This window comes from Camelus bactrianus, chromosome 9 (genome assembly GCF_048773025.1).
Source record: "Camelus bactrianus isolate YW-2024 breed Bactrian camel chromosome 9, ASM4877302v1, whole genome shotgun sequence".
Lineage (NCBI taxonomy): Eukaryota > Metazoa > Chordata > Mammalia > Artiodactyla > Camelidae > Camelus > Camelus bactrianus.
This window is the reverse complement of record NC_133547.1, coordinates 46137135-46152821: the sequence shown is the minus strand read 5'-3', so window position 1 is coordinate 46152821 and position 15687 is coordinate 46137135. Positions and strand designations below refer to the sequence as shown.

Genomic DNA, 15687 nt, shown 5'->3' with positions numbered 1-15687 from the left:
TCAGCTCCTCCTTCTCTAACTTTCCAACCAGGGCTCCTGTCACTACACTCCCATCACTGATTCCCTAAGACTCCACTCATGAAAGGCACCCCATCTCCCACTCTCCACTCAGATGGTTCCTGAGGCCCCACCTCTACCTCCTCAGGGTCTCTTCCCATTCTCCGACCCCAGGCCTCACACACAGCAGGTGCGTGAAAACCTCACGACCACCCTCCTCATCCTGGCCCTCTGCCTCCAGCCAGGACTATTATAACGACCTTCCAACCCACCTCAGGGCTCACACCACCACAAAGTCATCTGCTCAAGAAGCCTCCCATAGCTTTTCCTCTTGCCTACCGAGCTAAGAACACACTCCCCAGCCTGGCATTCAAGGGTCTGCATCGTGTGAGTCTAACCCCTTTGTCCGGCCCCACTGCCCGCTGCCTTCTTGTGTACAATCTAGACTCCATTCCGATAGCACCTGTCACCATCCCTTTGTCACTTCCTCTGCCTTCTTCCCAATGTTGCCTGTGCCTCAGCTCCTGGGACACCTGCTCAATAGGGTGCTGAGTAAATGACTGAATAGATTCTCCCGTTCTACCCCCTCCTCTACCCCCGGATGGATCTGTTTAAATTTATGTATCCAAATTTAGAAAAGGGAGAGCAGGGGGAGGTTACAGCATGTGTGCATCTAGTTATAGGAATTCCAGCTTGACACAGGAGGAAAATGTCTTCATTGCCTGGTCGGTCTCCTTGTTCTCTGTTAAAACTAAATGTTAGGCCCCTCAAAGGAGGATCCTAAAATAAAGACAAACAAGTGGATTCTCGGTGATCTAAAGGATCCACCAGCCTTGGAGGTCGGATGGGACTTAACACTCCTAGAAAATATATAATTCCACTACGCCAGAATGGTAGGCGTGTGCGTGCTTCTTATTTCTTTTTTGTTTTGATGCGTGTGTGGAAATCTTCCTTTATTGCTGTTTCACGATTTAAAAAATTGTTGGCAGTGACTGGGCCTGTTCCTCAAGGTCCATTGTGCACAGACATCTCCCAGGTCGCCTCTCCTTAACAGAGGCCTCCTTTGAACTCAGCAGCCTGTCCCACCTCTGCTTCTCATTCAGCAAACGTTCACAGAGACCCAACCGCCCACCAGGTTCCCTGCTCTCGAAGGATTTTACTTGAACACTGCCTTGAACTTTAGTTACAGATCTGTCTGTCTTACGGACCTTGTACAGGGCTCTTTGCAGGGTCAGGGACAGCCTGCTTTCTTCATCTGCATGTGCTGTGCGTGCAGTGCCTTGTACATGAAAGACATTAACACACTTGCTGAATTGGACTAAATTTAATATTTTGCATTAAAAAATGCTCATTTTCGGTACAAGCATTCCACTACTGATTACTGCTATATTCTGCTTGATCTCATCAAGAAATCAGCTAAGAACGCAATGGTGGTTATGTTTAAAAAATGCTTATCAGTTAAAGATGCATACTAAAGTATTTAATGGCAAAATTACATGATGTCTGGGATATGTTTTAAATTCTTCCAGAAGTGGGGACGGGTATACAGCTCAGTGGTAGAGCACATGCTTAGCACACATGAGGTCCTGGGTTCAATCCTCAGTACCTCTGTTAAAAAAAAAAAAGAAAGAAAGAAAAGAAAGAAAGAAACCTAATTACCTCCTCCCCCCTCCAAATTCTTCCAGAGGGAAAAGGGTGGAGGGAAAGGTGGGAAAAAAGAGAGAGGGACACTGGTGTGCGTGTGCCTGTGCGTGTGTGTGTCTACCTAGGCAAGGGAAGAGAGATGAAATATGATCAGCAAAATATTGACAACTGAAGCTGGTGGTTTTTCCTACAAAAACAAACAACCCACCCACGCTGTAAGCCCTTTCACAGAATACTGAGGTCGGGCTAAGGTACCACATCCCTAACATTCCGAGAAACAAGGATCTGCTCCCCAGTCTGGCTCCCAGGGCGCCCTGCTCACACACCCGCCACCTCCTGGAGCTGCAGCCTCCCCCAACGCGAACCTCACCCCCACCCTCACTCCCACCAAGAAAAGACTTTTATTTTTGGAATATGGGTCATTAAACTCCTTTGTTGTAACTTGCAAGACAATGAAAATGCTCAGGATCATTGGCTAATTTGTGAAAGCGGGTATTTTGTGCCTACTGTGTGCAGGGACATGAACTGGGGGTTTCAGGTTACTTCCTTCTTTTCGTCTCACAACCATTCTACAGGGAAGGTGCAATGATACTAATACCTGGCTTTTACAGAGGGCTTCCTGCATGCCAGGGACCATGCTACGCACTTGCCTTGCATTCTCGTTGAATCTTCAGAACAGCCTGATGAGACAGGTACTGTTTTCAGGTACATTTCCTAAACGGGAAAAACAAAAACAAAACCAAAGCCCAAAGGAGGTAAGTTCAAAGACGGAGGCCTTGCACGGTGTGTGGGAGTAGAATTAAAGGAGAGGCTTTGGCTCCATGGCCTGGCTCCCACTAGGGCCAAATTGCATAACCTCATCACACACCCAGTCCTTAATGCTTTCTCAAAACTGGCTCCATCCCAGAAGACAAGGGCGATGATAACAGCTGAGACACTAGTCCTGAACTGTACAGCAGGGCCACGTTCTAATACCCCCTGTGAAGCTTAGTTAACATGGTAGAGCTAATCAGACGGACAGGCTGCATGCACAAGTGAGGGGAAACTGGGGGAAAAGCGCCCTTGTTTCTGCTGAGGCCGAGTTTCTTCTCTGGAATTGGGCAGGTGCTTTAGAGGCAGCTGAGCAAGTTGACTAATTACCAAAGAGTTGCCACAATTGTCATTTGTATGTAACAATTAAATATCCTCTAACATTTAAATAGGGAAGGCTGTAGATAAGGAGCTGTTATTTTGGGGGGCACTTTACCCCACTTCGTAGAGCCATTAATGAGGCTATATTCAGCATGAGTGATTTCAGAGCAATGAAGATAACTTTATTTGAATGGGACACTCATGCCGCACACCTAAAGTGACATTCATGCCGGTTTTTCTTTCTTCACCCTCATTAACTTAGCCTAGGGGAGGAGGAGAACGTTGTCAAAGTTGGGGGCAGAGGCAAGAAAGGGGCTTGGTGTGGTCAGCGCGGCCCCTCCTCCTTGGACACATGCACACTGGTTCTCCATGCCCGAAGATACCCCTATGCTTATTTGGTTAAGAACTTGGTGGGGAAGAGCATGTTCTATGTGGATTCTCCCCTCAAAACATGGATAAATCACCATGGCCACCATGGAAACGCGTAGAGCACTTAAGTGCCAGGCACTACGCTAAGGACTTTATATGCATTATCCCCCCAAGCCAAGATAACCAAAGCCCGGAAACCTTAAGCGACACACCCAAGATAACATGCTTAGACAGTGGTGGAGCTTCTGCCTTCAGAGATAACCTGGGACAGACAGTTGCCCATAAAATTCTGCAGATCTAAATCTCACCTTCTATAGATGGCAAAGAACTCGGAAGTCTCTACCAAGCACTTAGCAGATTAACAGCTCCTTTTAAAGAAAAATAATTACCTTCCTCGCTGGCACACTGCTGGAAGTGGGGACGGTCCTCTAGTGGGGAAGAATGCAAATCAGGTTCTTAAGCCTGAATAGCAGAACTCAGCTCTGCCTCCTCCTGCCCTTGTATCTGAAGCCTGTAGAACCCTCTCCAATTAACACCACAGAAGTCTGGGACTTCAGGCGGAGAGCTCAACCGTGAACCGATTAGTATCCAACTCTTGCCAAGGGCTCATTTAAGACATCTGATAGCAGAGAGAGATGGCTTAATATGCAGATTAACCAGCCACTCCTCCAGATTCTCTACAGTTTTAGCCATATACTAAATTTGATCAACACAAAGCAACTTTTGTCCTCCATAGTAACTCAGCTTCTTACAAAACCTCCTTCACACTTAAGATTTATGCCCTCAGTTTTTTTAGGAAGTGGATATAAGAAACATCCATGTAAACAATCACTTAGAGCCTTTTGTAAAAGAACAGTTGAAAGCACTGTCCATTATGTTATCCAGTGCCCCTTAAATAAAAAAGCACACGCTAAATTCAGTGCCAAGAAAAAGTTTGTCTCTTTTGTTTGTTTTCCTTCATCAGAGGAGAACTGTATAATCACATCTCTTTTTGCCTCGACTCTTCAAAACTTCAGAGGCAAATTCAGTGCTCAAATGCAGTAACTAATTCATCCCAACCATCTTGCAATATCTATTCTTTGATTTTTTTCTTTTTACCCCTTTTGATCTTGATTTTATTTTTATGTCTCCTGCTTTAAATTGGGCTTCATTTTGCAAGCCAACTTAAGTCCTCTTTTTCCCTTCAAAAGTAGGACATACATCCTAAGTAAAAGAGGCTTTTTCTTACCCTCTGAAAAAACCATAGTCCTCCCAGCTACTTACTACGAGTCCTCTTGGACCTGACAGACCCATTCACGTCACTGCCCGATCTGTCTGGTTTACACGATGGAACATGAAAAGACGCCAGTCAGTTTTAACCCCTCATCTACTCAGTGCACCAACCCCAAGCAAACAAGGACAAGAACAACCTAGCTTTCCGTTTCAGGAGTGCAGCTGATTCCCAAAACCGAAACTGCTTCCACAGAAGATGACGATACTTAGGAGAGACTCCACTTAAGATGAAAATACTTGGGACAGACTTGACCCAGGGCCATAACACGCCCTAAACCAACCTAAACATTTCTTCTGAAATAAAAGAAACAAGCACTAACCACTGCGTAGATTCTATCTTCCAAAGATGACTGCAGGAAGGTTTCCCATCCCACATGCCCTCGTGCAACGTGACCTTGCGACTCTCCCATTAAGAGATGGGGTCTCTATCCCTAACCCCTTGAACTTGGACAGACTCTGTGACGGCTCTGACCAATGGAAAACAGCAGACATGCACTGTGCCAGTCCTAAGGATAGCTTTTAACTGGCAGGGTGCTTCCACATCCTGTATCTTGGCAGTCAGCCACCAGGTAAGAAGCGTGACTGTTCTGAGAAGATAGCGCTGTGAGAAGCCCAAGCCATGTGGTGAGGGCCTGGATGAGATGCCATGTGGGGACAGGGAGAGAGGCTCTGGAACATGGTGGCACGTGCATGAGAAAGCCATCTGGAAGGGGATCCCCAGCCCTAGCTGTCCCAGCTGTCACCATGTGCAATGGAGATGAACTCCGCTGAGTCCCTCCCTAATTCCTGACCCTCAGAATTGTAAGCAAAATGAAGATCAGTAGTTTTCAGATGGGGACTGGGACAGTATCTCATTCACAATGTTGTTGTGGGGATCAAGTATTTAATGCATTAGAGCCCTTGGCCCAGTTCCAGGCACTCAGTAAGTGTTCAATAAACGATAGTTACTATTTTTAATCTGTCAAGTAGCAAAATTGAGCGTTTTGTGTAATACCTGCATAGAGAACCAGCTTTCTCAGGAGCTCTTTTGTGACAACATCCCACAGTCACACAACATAAGAGGACCTATATAAATAGAGTACTTGGCAGGTCACCTGTCCTCCTGTCACCTCTCAGTTACCTCCAGGGAGGTCCTGGAGAAAGGTCCACTGCTGTACTTGTGCCCGACTTGCCACCTGACAAGTGTCCAAGGAGCTATAATGTTGTGAGTCATAGAGACAGGGATGGAGGAGTGATTTAAGAGGAAGAAAGAAGCAAAAAAAAAAAAAAAAAAAAAAAAAAAAAAAAAAACACCAAAAAAACCCCAAAAACAAAAAACCACTTACACTCCTGGTAGGTTTCCATGTGCAATATCTCTGAATATTCTGAGTTGAGCATTATTGCTTTCTTTGCAATTCTTCTTTTCCTATGCACATATTTTAACACTAGCCATGTGTTGGTGCTGGCTTATCTACCCATCCAGCCAATGTTTAGTGAGTGCCCATTCCATGCAAAGAACTGGGAGAGATGTGGGATCTGGGGACTTAGATCAGCCAGGGGAAAGCACACTGATGGCTTTCATGACAACAGTGCTGGATTCTGAGGATAATAACTGAGCCTTTTCCCACAATTTAGTCTCTTGATTTCCTTCCACTCTCCGGAGAACAGCCACCAACAAATCCCTTCCAGCTAAAAGAGCCCACTCCCTCCCAGAGCTCCCCTCCAATTTCCTGACAGTTCCTGCATCTCCCCCGGGGTATACTGGGATCAATGCATGAGTACTTCAAAGAGGCCCTAAAATTGGAGTGCAGGCAGCACTTTAAAAAAAAAAAAAAAAAAAAAAAAAAAACCCCAAAAAACTCTTGAGCTGTGATTCTAGGTTGGCAGGGGAGGGGTGCCGAGAGTCAGGTCTGGGATCTGACAGCCCCGCACGATGCACAGAGGATCAGGGCTATGAGACACATTCAGCTCCAGAGATGAAAACTCTTCTTTCGGTGCTGACAACATCTGTTTTATTTTGAAGGTTGCTAAGGAGAGTTCTAGCTGGGCTAACATTGTTCCAGTTCAGTGCTTCACAGTGAGTCTCTCACACAGGGTTCAGAGGACTGGAATAAAAGCTCGCCAGGTAAACCCTGCTCCTTTCACTTTGCAGATATCAAAGAATCACTTTGCTACCAGGGATGACTAACACCCTGCCTAGTCTCGCTCTGAATTGGACGTACTCTCTGCTCATTCTCTTATTACTCTTCTTCTCCCTGCCCCCTCTGTCCCCACTTGCCAACTCCCCATCTTGGCCAAATAAAGGCTTATTAGGGAGAGACAGACAGTGAATGTGCCGCTAACCCGCGAGATTTCAATGCAGAGACAAGAGCTGAGCGTGAGCTGGGGCTCACGGCGGGAGGACATTCAGCATCACACGAAGGAGGAAATGATTTCCTAACCTTTAAAGATCTGTTTTACTCCTAACAGAGCAATGCCAAATGCCTTCATGTGGGCTCAGAACACTCAGCAGACAGTAGACATGAAGCTGAAAACAAGGAAGAGGTTGACCAGCAATCCCATCTCCATCTTTGCCATAACGGACGTGGGAAGCCAAGTTCTCTCCACTCCACTGGGCCCCATCCTGTCTAAGTTTACTTGCGATTAATTACAAGATGGTAACAAAATTAAGAAAACTCAGCCCTGGAAGGCAAGCATTAAAGAAAATAAGAGATAGGGAAGATGGGAATGTAAAAAAAAAAAAAGATACAACAATGACCTTCACATATGTGACAAGTTGCTATAACACAGGTGGCAATGTGGTCAACAGTTGAGGGCCACTTTGCTCTGCCCCTGGGAATCGTACACGGGGAGAGAGCCCACCAGAAGAGCGAGGGAAGCAGGAAGGCCCCTACATTTAATGGATATCTGTAAAAAAAAAATTAAAAAAAAAATCATTTTGGGACTCCAGGACATTGAGTGAAGAAAACAAGTTTCATGAACTGGAGGGATTCTTTTTCTTCACTGGGCTTTAGGAAAGCACCAGCTCCTGCCAGACAGTCCCCAGGAGTCTAGGAAAAGGAAAGGAAGAATGGCAGTGTTCTCCCTCCAACAAAGATCCTTCAAACAGCCATTCAGCAGGGCCCCTGATCCTGCAAATCTCGACAACAAAAGGAAACTATATCCTCTCAAATGAGGGTATTGAGACAACTGAGGCCACATTATCTAAATGTTTCCCTTGCCTGCCAGATTCTATTTCAGCCAGTTTTGTTTCACCTCCTCAGCTTGGGATCTATCCAGGTGACAGTATGCTTCTCCTGATATCAAGAACCCCAAATACTGCAAAACACACAGCACCCTGACTCCTCTCCATATCCCAGAGGAGGGATTAAGCTGGAGAGATTAAGAGCCATCCTTCAAACCACTCACCTAGCCAGGTCACGGCCACACCAGCTGGGGCCGACATGGCTTCTGCCACCTTGTGCCAGCTCCTGTTGTGCCCAGGTGTCCAGAGTGCCACGTGGCAGAAATAGTAGCCAGCATTTTCTTTGCTAACATCTCGAACCAGTAAATGGAAGGAGCGTGCGTCCACGTGACTCAAGGCAACGTGAGGAGAGCTGTGCACCAGGGAATCACGGTCCAGCCGAGCCAACACGCGGGGGCCGGGCAAGGTGCTGTCCGGGGTCCTGCTGAAGTACCACGCCACCTCGGGGCGAACGTCGTCCACTCGGTCTGTTGTGATGTTGCAGGCCAGGTCCAGCTCCTTTCCTTCAGCCACAGATACATTCCTGGCCACAGCGGCTCGGAGAACTGGAACGTTAAAAACACGGACACGGAGATAATCTGGATTACGTTTGCCCCTTCCACTCCATCCCCTTAGATCATCTCCTTCTGCCTTCTTATTTATGACATTCAAGTTAGAAGGCTTTGTACAGTTTGAAGTGCTTGAGATACTCACTGAATGAATTAGTGAAACATACCACATTTCTTTTTACATCATAAAAATAATAATTGCAGCAAACACATATATATGCCAGGCACTGTTCTGCGTGGTTTATAAATTTAATCTTCAAAACAACCCTACAAACTCACAGACAAAGAAAACAAACTTATGGTTACCAAAGGGGGAAAAAGGGAGAGGAATAAAATCAGGAATTTGGGATTAATAGATATATACTACTATATATAAAATAGATAAACAACAAGGAACCCACTGTGTAGCACAGGGAACTATATTCAATATCTTGTAATAACCTGTAATGGAAAAGAATCTGAAAAAAATATATATATAAAACTGAATCTCTATGCTGTACACTTGAAGTACTAGAAATCAACTATACTTCAATTAAAAAATGATAAATTTGAATTAAAAAACCCTACGAGGTAGTACCATTATTATCTCTATTTTACTGATAAGGAAACTGAAGTCCAGAGAAGTTAAGGAGCTTCCCCAAGGTCAAGGTCACACAGCCAATATGTGGCAGAGCTAGGATTCAAATCCCAGCTGTCTGCCTTCAGGGACTCTGCTCCTAAGTGTTACACTATCATCTCGTACACTAGCATTTGAAAACAAGTCTGCTGAACGTCACAAAACTAAAATCATCCTTTCTCCATATGCATGATAGGACTTGGGTGAGTTTCAGAGAAAAGACGGCTCAGCTCTGACCAGTACATATTGTCAGCTGGGGGCTAAGAGCTGGAGGGTAGGAAGTGAGGAACCATCTTCTGGGTAAAAGGGGAAGGCAGGAACCCTAGAGAAGGACTGGGAAAGTGAAACCAGACAATATGCCTAATGAGCCAAGTCTTCAAAATGCAATGCCCTCAGAGCATCATTTATTCCATTCAACAAACCCACCTTAATTAAAGCCAAGTATAAAGCATATATTCTGAAACCAACACACAATGATTTCTGGATTAGCCATGCCACTGCCCTCTCACTCGTGTGGATAATTAAAAGCAGGCTATATTTAGATGAAGCACTGAAGGGTTCAGTGTCACTGTCTCAAGGCAGATCTGGTTTCAGCATTCACCTGTCAAAGCTTTTTACAAGGAAACATTTTACTTTATTTGGGGTATTTTTGAAAAGAAGTTGTACATCTGTAATCAGAGTAGAAAAATATCCCACATGTGGTAATGCTCTGGGAACAACTGCTTAGATGAGAAACAGCCAACACCTCCCAGGGGGTTCAAGTGGACAGACAGCCCCGTCCTGGGCTTCCAGCAAGAGTCGTTCAGCATCAGCTGTGGTCCTGGGTCAGCTCAGCGACAAAGGCTAGCACTCAGTTCAGAAAAGACTCCACCCCAAAGGCCAGGCCCTCTGGAGTAAATGACTTTCCTATGAATAGTTTCAAAGCTTGACAACATTTTAAACAAGTGTTTCAGGCCACGTTCAAGATCCACCTTCATGAAGACAGAAAATAAGGTGGGCATAGCTTAGAAAAAGGAATTTATAGTCTAATTTCTCACCTCCACCCATCTTCCAAATTCCTCCTCCTCTTTCAACCCCTTTCAAGGGGCCAAAAGTAACATGAGGACATCTTTTGGGAGGAGTCAGTATGGAAACTGCTGACCTGCACCTGCGCTGTGGTAGGAATCACTCCATGTACTAACCTCGGTCAGAGACCCTAGAATACTGCTGGAAGCCCTCTATGCCTTCCATCACTGCTGGAGGGAAAAGAAGGCTCAGAAGGGAGCCGGCTGAGGCAAAAAGTGAGCAGTATGCAGCTGTGGACCGTATTAATGGACAAAGCGGGTTCTTGGGTTTAGAAATACTGGCAGAAATGTCCCTTTAACAGTATAGTTCACTTTCTAATTTCTTCTCTGCAAGTGGCTAAATATCTTGCCACATCACTGTTGCCACATGTTCTATGGGATTAGGGGGTTCACTGCTGGGACAGGATGGGGCATGCTGAAGGGAAAAAGAGAACCAGTTCTCAGAACTCATAATGTAAGAGAGGACCTCAGACAAAGCTGCAGTGGGGCAGGCTTTCTCCCATTGGATATAACTGAATCCATAAACTAGACACCAGGAGCTACATCAGCCAGGCCACTCCTAACATTGGAGGGGAGGAATACTGCCACCTAGGTGGCACAGCCCCACCATTTATCTTAACAATGGGATAAGAGTATTTAAGAAGCTAGCTACGGACAATGTTCACAGCGGCATTATTTACAATAGCCAAGATACAGAAGCAACCTAAGTGCCTATCAACAGAAGAATGAACAAAGATGTGGTGGTTATATATATACATATAATGGATTATTCTTCAGTCATTAAAAAAAAAAAAAAGAAATTTAGCCATTTGCAACAACATGGATGGACCTGGAGGGTATTACACTCAGTGAAGTAAATCTGACAGAGAAAGACAAATACTGTATGTTCTCACTTATATGTGGAATCTAAAAAAATAAAACAAACAAATCAATATAACAAAACAGAAACAGACTCACTACTAGATAACAAACTAGTAGTTACCAGTGGGGAGAAGGGGAGAAGGGGCAAGATAGAGGAAAAGGATTAAGAGGTACAAACTATACTAAACATAAAATAAGTAAGATACAAGGATGTAATATACAGCACAAGAAATGGAGCCAATATTTTATAATAACTTTAAATGGAGTATAATCTATAATACTACTGAAGAACCAATATTGTAAATCAACTATACTTCAACTTAAAAAAAAAACAGAAGAGGTTAGCTATGGAGAGTGCAGGTGTTGATAATGAGAAAGACTATCACTCTAGTGTGGTGGTTCTTAACCTGGGGTCCACAAAAGGAATTTAAAGAGTCTATGACATGGATGGGGATAAAAATTCTTAGTTTTACTAACTTCTACCTGAGATACAACGTATCCTCTTGTTATGAAAGTAAGTAACAAACCAGTGCAGTATTATCTTTGCTCCCAATAGAAATCACAGATATTTTCACATCACATTAAAATTGTTGCAGACATCTTAAAGTATCATTTACATTCATCACTACTTAGAAATTACAGGAGTTGTGAGGGCTACCATTATATCTTACTATTTAATGCATTAATGAAACACAATATACTATATAACAAATTTGTCCTAAGAATACTTTGATTACCCTTTCAATGCAATTGTTTTCCTTTGTCATCCTTTGTATATATTTTATGAATTAAAGCAATTAACTCAGAGAAGGGGTCTGTGAGTTTCAAAGGACTGTCAAAAAAGCCCATGGTACAAAAGGTTATAAACCTCCAGCCTTGGGTGAGAGTCAGGTGCTACTGCCTGCCTAATAAGCTTATAGTGTTCAAGTCTTAAAACAACACTACGAGTTTTGTGGCTTGTTTGAAATTAAAAAAAAAAAATACCTTTACAATGGAAATTCTTGCATAACAAGATAATTTGCTGCCAATCTGAAATTCTTAATCCTTCCGTCCCATAAAACAGTTGTTTGATGCAAGCTAAATATCTGAGGTTTCCTAGGTCAGATTCTAGGCTGATCGTTTCTGAAAAGGCAGGTGACCTGAGTCCATCCGGAAAGTGATTTCTGCAGCCAGGAGAACCAAGACTGAGTGTGACTGGCAGCCCCTCTTGTCGGCAAGGGCACCTCGACCTCACTGACGGCCACAGTCACTCAAGATCATCAGCCCTGCTTTCACCAAGTCCAGCTCCCGTGTTGTGATGCAAATGCAGAGTAAAGCGCTCGGAACAACGCAGCTTACAGAGGAAAAGCACTCCCCGGGTGTACTGTTTCCTGCTTTGCTTCCCATCTCAGCAACAGAGTGGTCATGCACCCTCGTTTATAGTCAGGAAATGAGTCCACCCAAGGTCTTCCCAGTTTACAAAACAGGAGGCAGAAGCGACGGCAGCAGAGTACTCTGAGATCTGAAGATGTCAGGCTCCCAGAAAGTCCACCCATCCGTCCACAGCAGTGACAACACCAGAGATGGTCTCTTTACACTTTGTCTCTGCCAAAGCCAGAAGCTCCAAGAGGTCTGGGAACGATCCTCAAACACCCCTGACCCCAGAGCCCAGCACACAGTAGGTTCCCACCGACGCTAACTGGACATGGAGTCAACAATGGCCTGTTTTTCTTTTATTTTTATGACTTTTCTAAAATGTATTTGGTATTTTCTTAATTCTTTCTCTAGTAGGAATAAGGAGGTTTTTGTTTGTTTGTTACTTTTGAAAAGGCTGGTTCACCGATGACGACAATTTCTTGCATAGACCCCAGGGCTGGATGCTTCTGGGGTATGGGTCATATAGGAAATAAGAAGTGGCCCAGCCCTAGAGAACCCCTCCTGTACAAGGGGATGTCACATCTGAGGGGACCTGGAAGGCAAGCCTAGAGGACCCAAGTCAGACAAGAGGTTTTGGGGTGAGCCAGACACATCCCCAAGTGCTGCAGGGAAAGGCAATCCACAACCTCAGGAAACACCAAACAAGATGAAGCCAAGGGAGCAGGTGGGGGCACCCCAAATCCCCTTTGAACACCAGGCTGGACCTCATCCTGGCACTTAAAGGGACTGAATCTCTCAGTCACAAAACCTTCTTAGTATCTTATGTATCAGCAGCTTCCTATGGGTGTGAATCCAGATGAAAAGCAGCTGCAAAGCAAAACTACTATTTGGCACAAAACAGATGCATCCTTCCCAGACCCTCCACACCACCCTACTCCCTCACCAGTCAACGCAAGGCCTCCCAGGAGGAGCAGAAATCTTGTCAGAAAAGGATGAGGCACCGGCCTGTTTCTCTACACCGCATCGGTCAGAAAATAAGATGCAGTCCAAAACATACAATTTCCAAAAGCTCACCTGTCGGCTGGATCACCACAGTGGCCACATCCACAGCTTTTTCTTGAATTTCTTGCCAGTTACCCTGCTCTCCGATCCACTCGCTGACGATGCACCGGTAGGAGCCCTGGTCGGAGGACAGGGCCCGGGACACGGAGAGGCGGTAGCCGTCGCTGCCCTCGGTGTCCAGGCGCACGTCCCCGCCGCGGTATCGCTGCTCGTAGCCGGGGCCGGGCCGGAACCTGCCCTCGTGGGTCAGGGAGAGGATGCTCCGCCGGGCGGGGCCGCGCCGCACCTCCCACAGCAGCGCCAGGTGCGTGTGCAGGGGCGACGTGGTGGAGGCCGAGCAGCGCAGCTCGAAGGGCTCGCCCTCGCGCAGGCTGGGGCCCGGGGAGGGCTGCGGGCTGGCGGCCACGCGCAGGGCATCCGGCAGCACTGCGGGGAGAAGCGGAGCCATCAGCACACCGCCGCCCGCCACTGGGCACGTGCCTGTCCCGCCCCCCTCCACCCGGGCCTGCAGGACAATTTCCTCCTCCCCTCCCCTGTTCTAATGCCCAGATGGGTACGATGGCCCATTTTGCTTCACCTATGACCTCAACTGACTTTCTGACTTGAAATTTTAAAGAGGCACTTATTAATAGACCCCCTGCTAGAACTGGGTGGTATAAAGTCCCTTGGGAGAACTCTGCCTTGGGCGACACACTTCTGCTGCCCTCAGGCACGTCACTTTACTCCTCTGTGCCTCAGCTTCCTCATCTCTGAAAAGGGATGGCAACTGGACCTACCTCAGGGAGCTGACTGACAGTTCAGCCAGTTACAAGGGAAGGTGCCTGGGACAGTGCTTGGCACTCAGCAATCACCATCAAATAATGGGCCATGACTGTCAAATACTCCTTTGCTAGGTCACAGGCTGGAGTAAGGAGCCTGGGGGATCTTCGAGGAGTTAAAGCAGCATGATCTGCAGGCCACAAAACCACAGGAGAGCTGGCTGTGTGCCTTGAGGACTGGGGAATGCCTGAGAATGACTAGGGTGAGCAGAGGGTCTCTGTTTGCAGGTTAGGAACCCGACAAGGAAAGCCGAAGCCTCGGCTATTTACTCCATTAGAGCCCAGAGGGAAAAGGCTGGGCTCCTCTAGAGCCTAGAAAAAGGGGCCCAGAGATCAGAGAAGCGTTGGCGAGTGCTACTGAGGAAGGGAAGCCATACATGACGTAAGCAGTGAGGAAGCCTCCACCGAGGGCAGGGACAGTCTCCCAGGCTCGCCTGTGGTCTGGATGGGAGAACCCCCCAACACCACCGGTCATCACCTCCTTGGTTATTCCTGCCATTCCGTGCTCGGAAGTGAATCCAGTGCCCTTGAGAAGGGATTATTCTAGAAAAAACTGCTACATCTTTAGAAGGACACATCCCAATGACCTATCTCACCTGCAAATGAATATGATGACCTTTGAGTATATACATCAGTTTGTGAGTCCAGCTAATGTGACTCGGTTCCCAAGACCCAGTTATCTGCCAGGGCATGGATAAGCTGAAGGCCAGAGAGACCCCAGACCATGCATGACGGCCACCAGAGACTCCACCTGGGCCAGTCTCTTTTGTGGCCATCCGTTTGTTTCCCTGACCCAAGGAAAGCCTCTCCTTGCTCCTGCCTTCCAAAGACTGGAGAAGAAACAGAAAGATACTTGGGGGGTTGGGGGAGGTTTCCTCCTGCTGCCTGCAACTCCTCAAGATGAGCAATACACAGGGAGACAAGGGTGCAACTGACCTAACGGAGGTGCAGCATGTGTGTGATGACTACAGACAGAACAGGTTATTTAACTCCAGTGCAAGAATGTCTTCTGGGACTTTTTCTAAAAAATATATTTGAATTTTCTATAGGAATGAGAAGAGAGAACAGAAGAGGTAGGTTTGACGTTTTAATACCTGCATAATGGACATGGCGTTTTATCCCCTCGTTAAGTCTAATGAGGGAATAGTTTCCGAGATACGGTAGGGGTCTACAAATCATTACAGAGGGAATGCGTGCCTGAATCAACACCCCTTTTTATATCATCATATACATCTTTTTCTTTCTCAGTCATTAAATGCACTACTACCCTGACTTAATTCTTTTTGGAGCAAGGCAGGATACAGATAAATGCATAATTAAGTAATAACAGTAATAATGTTTCTATTCTGCTAGCCCCAAATTAAGATTGTTTGTTCTTGCTCATTTACTAATTAGCTGTGTGATTTTAGGCAAGTCATTAACCTATGCTTTTCCATTTCCTCATGTGTAAATTAGGGAAATACCCTGTCCTGTCTCCTTTGGCTTCAGAGAATTGAATGTGTGAGTAAATCAGATAGGATTTGGAAAATGCAAAAAAAAAACCAACCAACCAATCAACCTGAAACATTCCAGACATATAAGATGTGATTACTTGCACAGTCAGGCCAATGAGCTTGCGGTGACCGCATCTGTCTTTATCTATGACCCATACAACTTCTAGAACAAACAGGTACTTAAATCATGAAGGGCACAAAGACAGACATGAGCTTTGAAGCATCTGTTATTC

General features: G+C 45.8%; 1 protein-coding gene across 1 annotated transcript in view; it reads right to left on the bottom strand.

Moving 5' to 3' along the window:
• Nucleotides 1-15687, bottom strand: part of PTGFRN (prostaglandin F2 receptor inhibitor) — a 71472-nt gene that overhangs the window by 24400 nt on the left and 31385 nt on the right. The window contains exons 3-4 of the mRNA XM_074370268.1: nucleotides 13156-13569; nucleotides 7801-8181 (exon numbers count right to left, since the gene is read on the bottom strand). Of these exons, the coding sequence (XP_074226369.1) occupies nucleotides 7801-8181; nucleotides 13156-13569 (795 nt within the window). The remainder of the gene's footprint in view (nucleotides 1-7800; nucleotides 8182-13155; nucleotides 13570-15687) is intronic.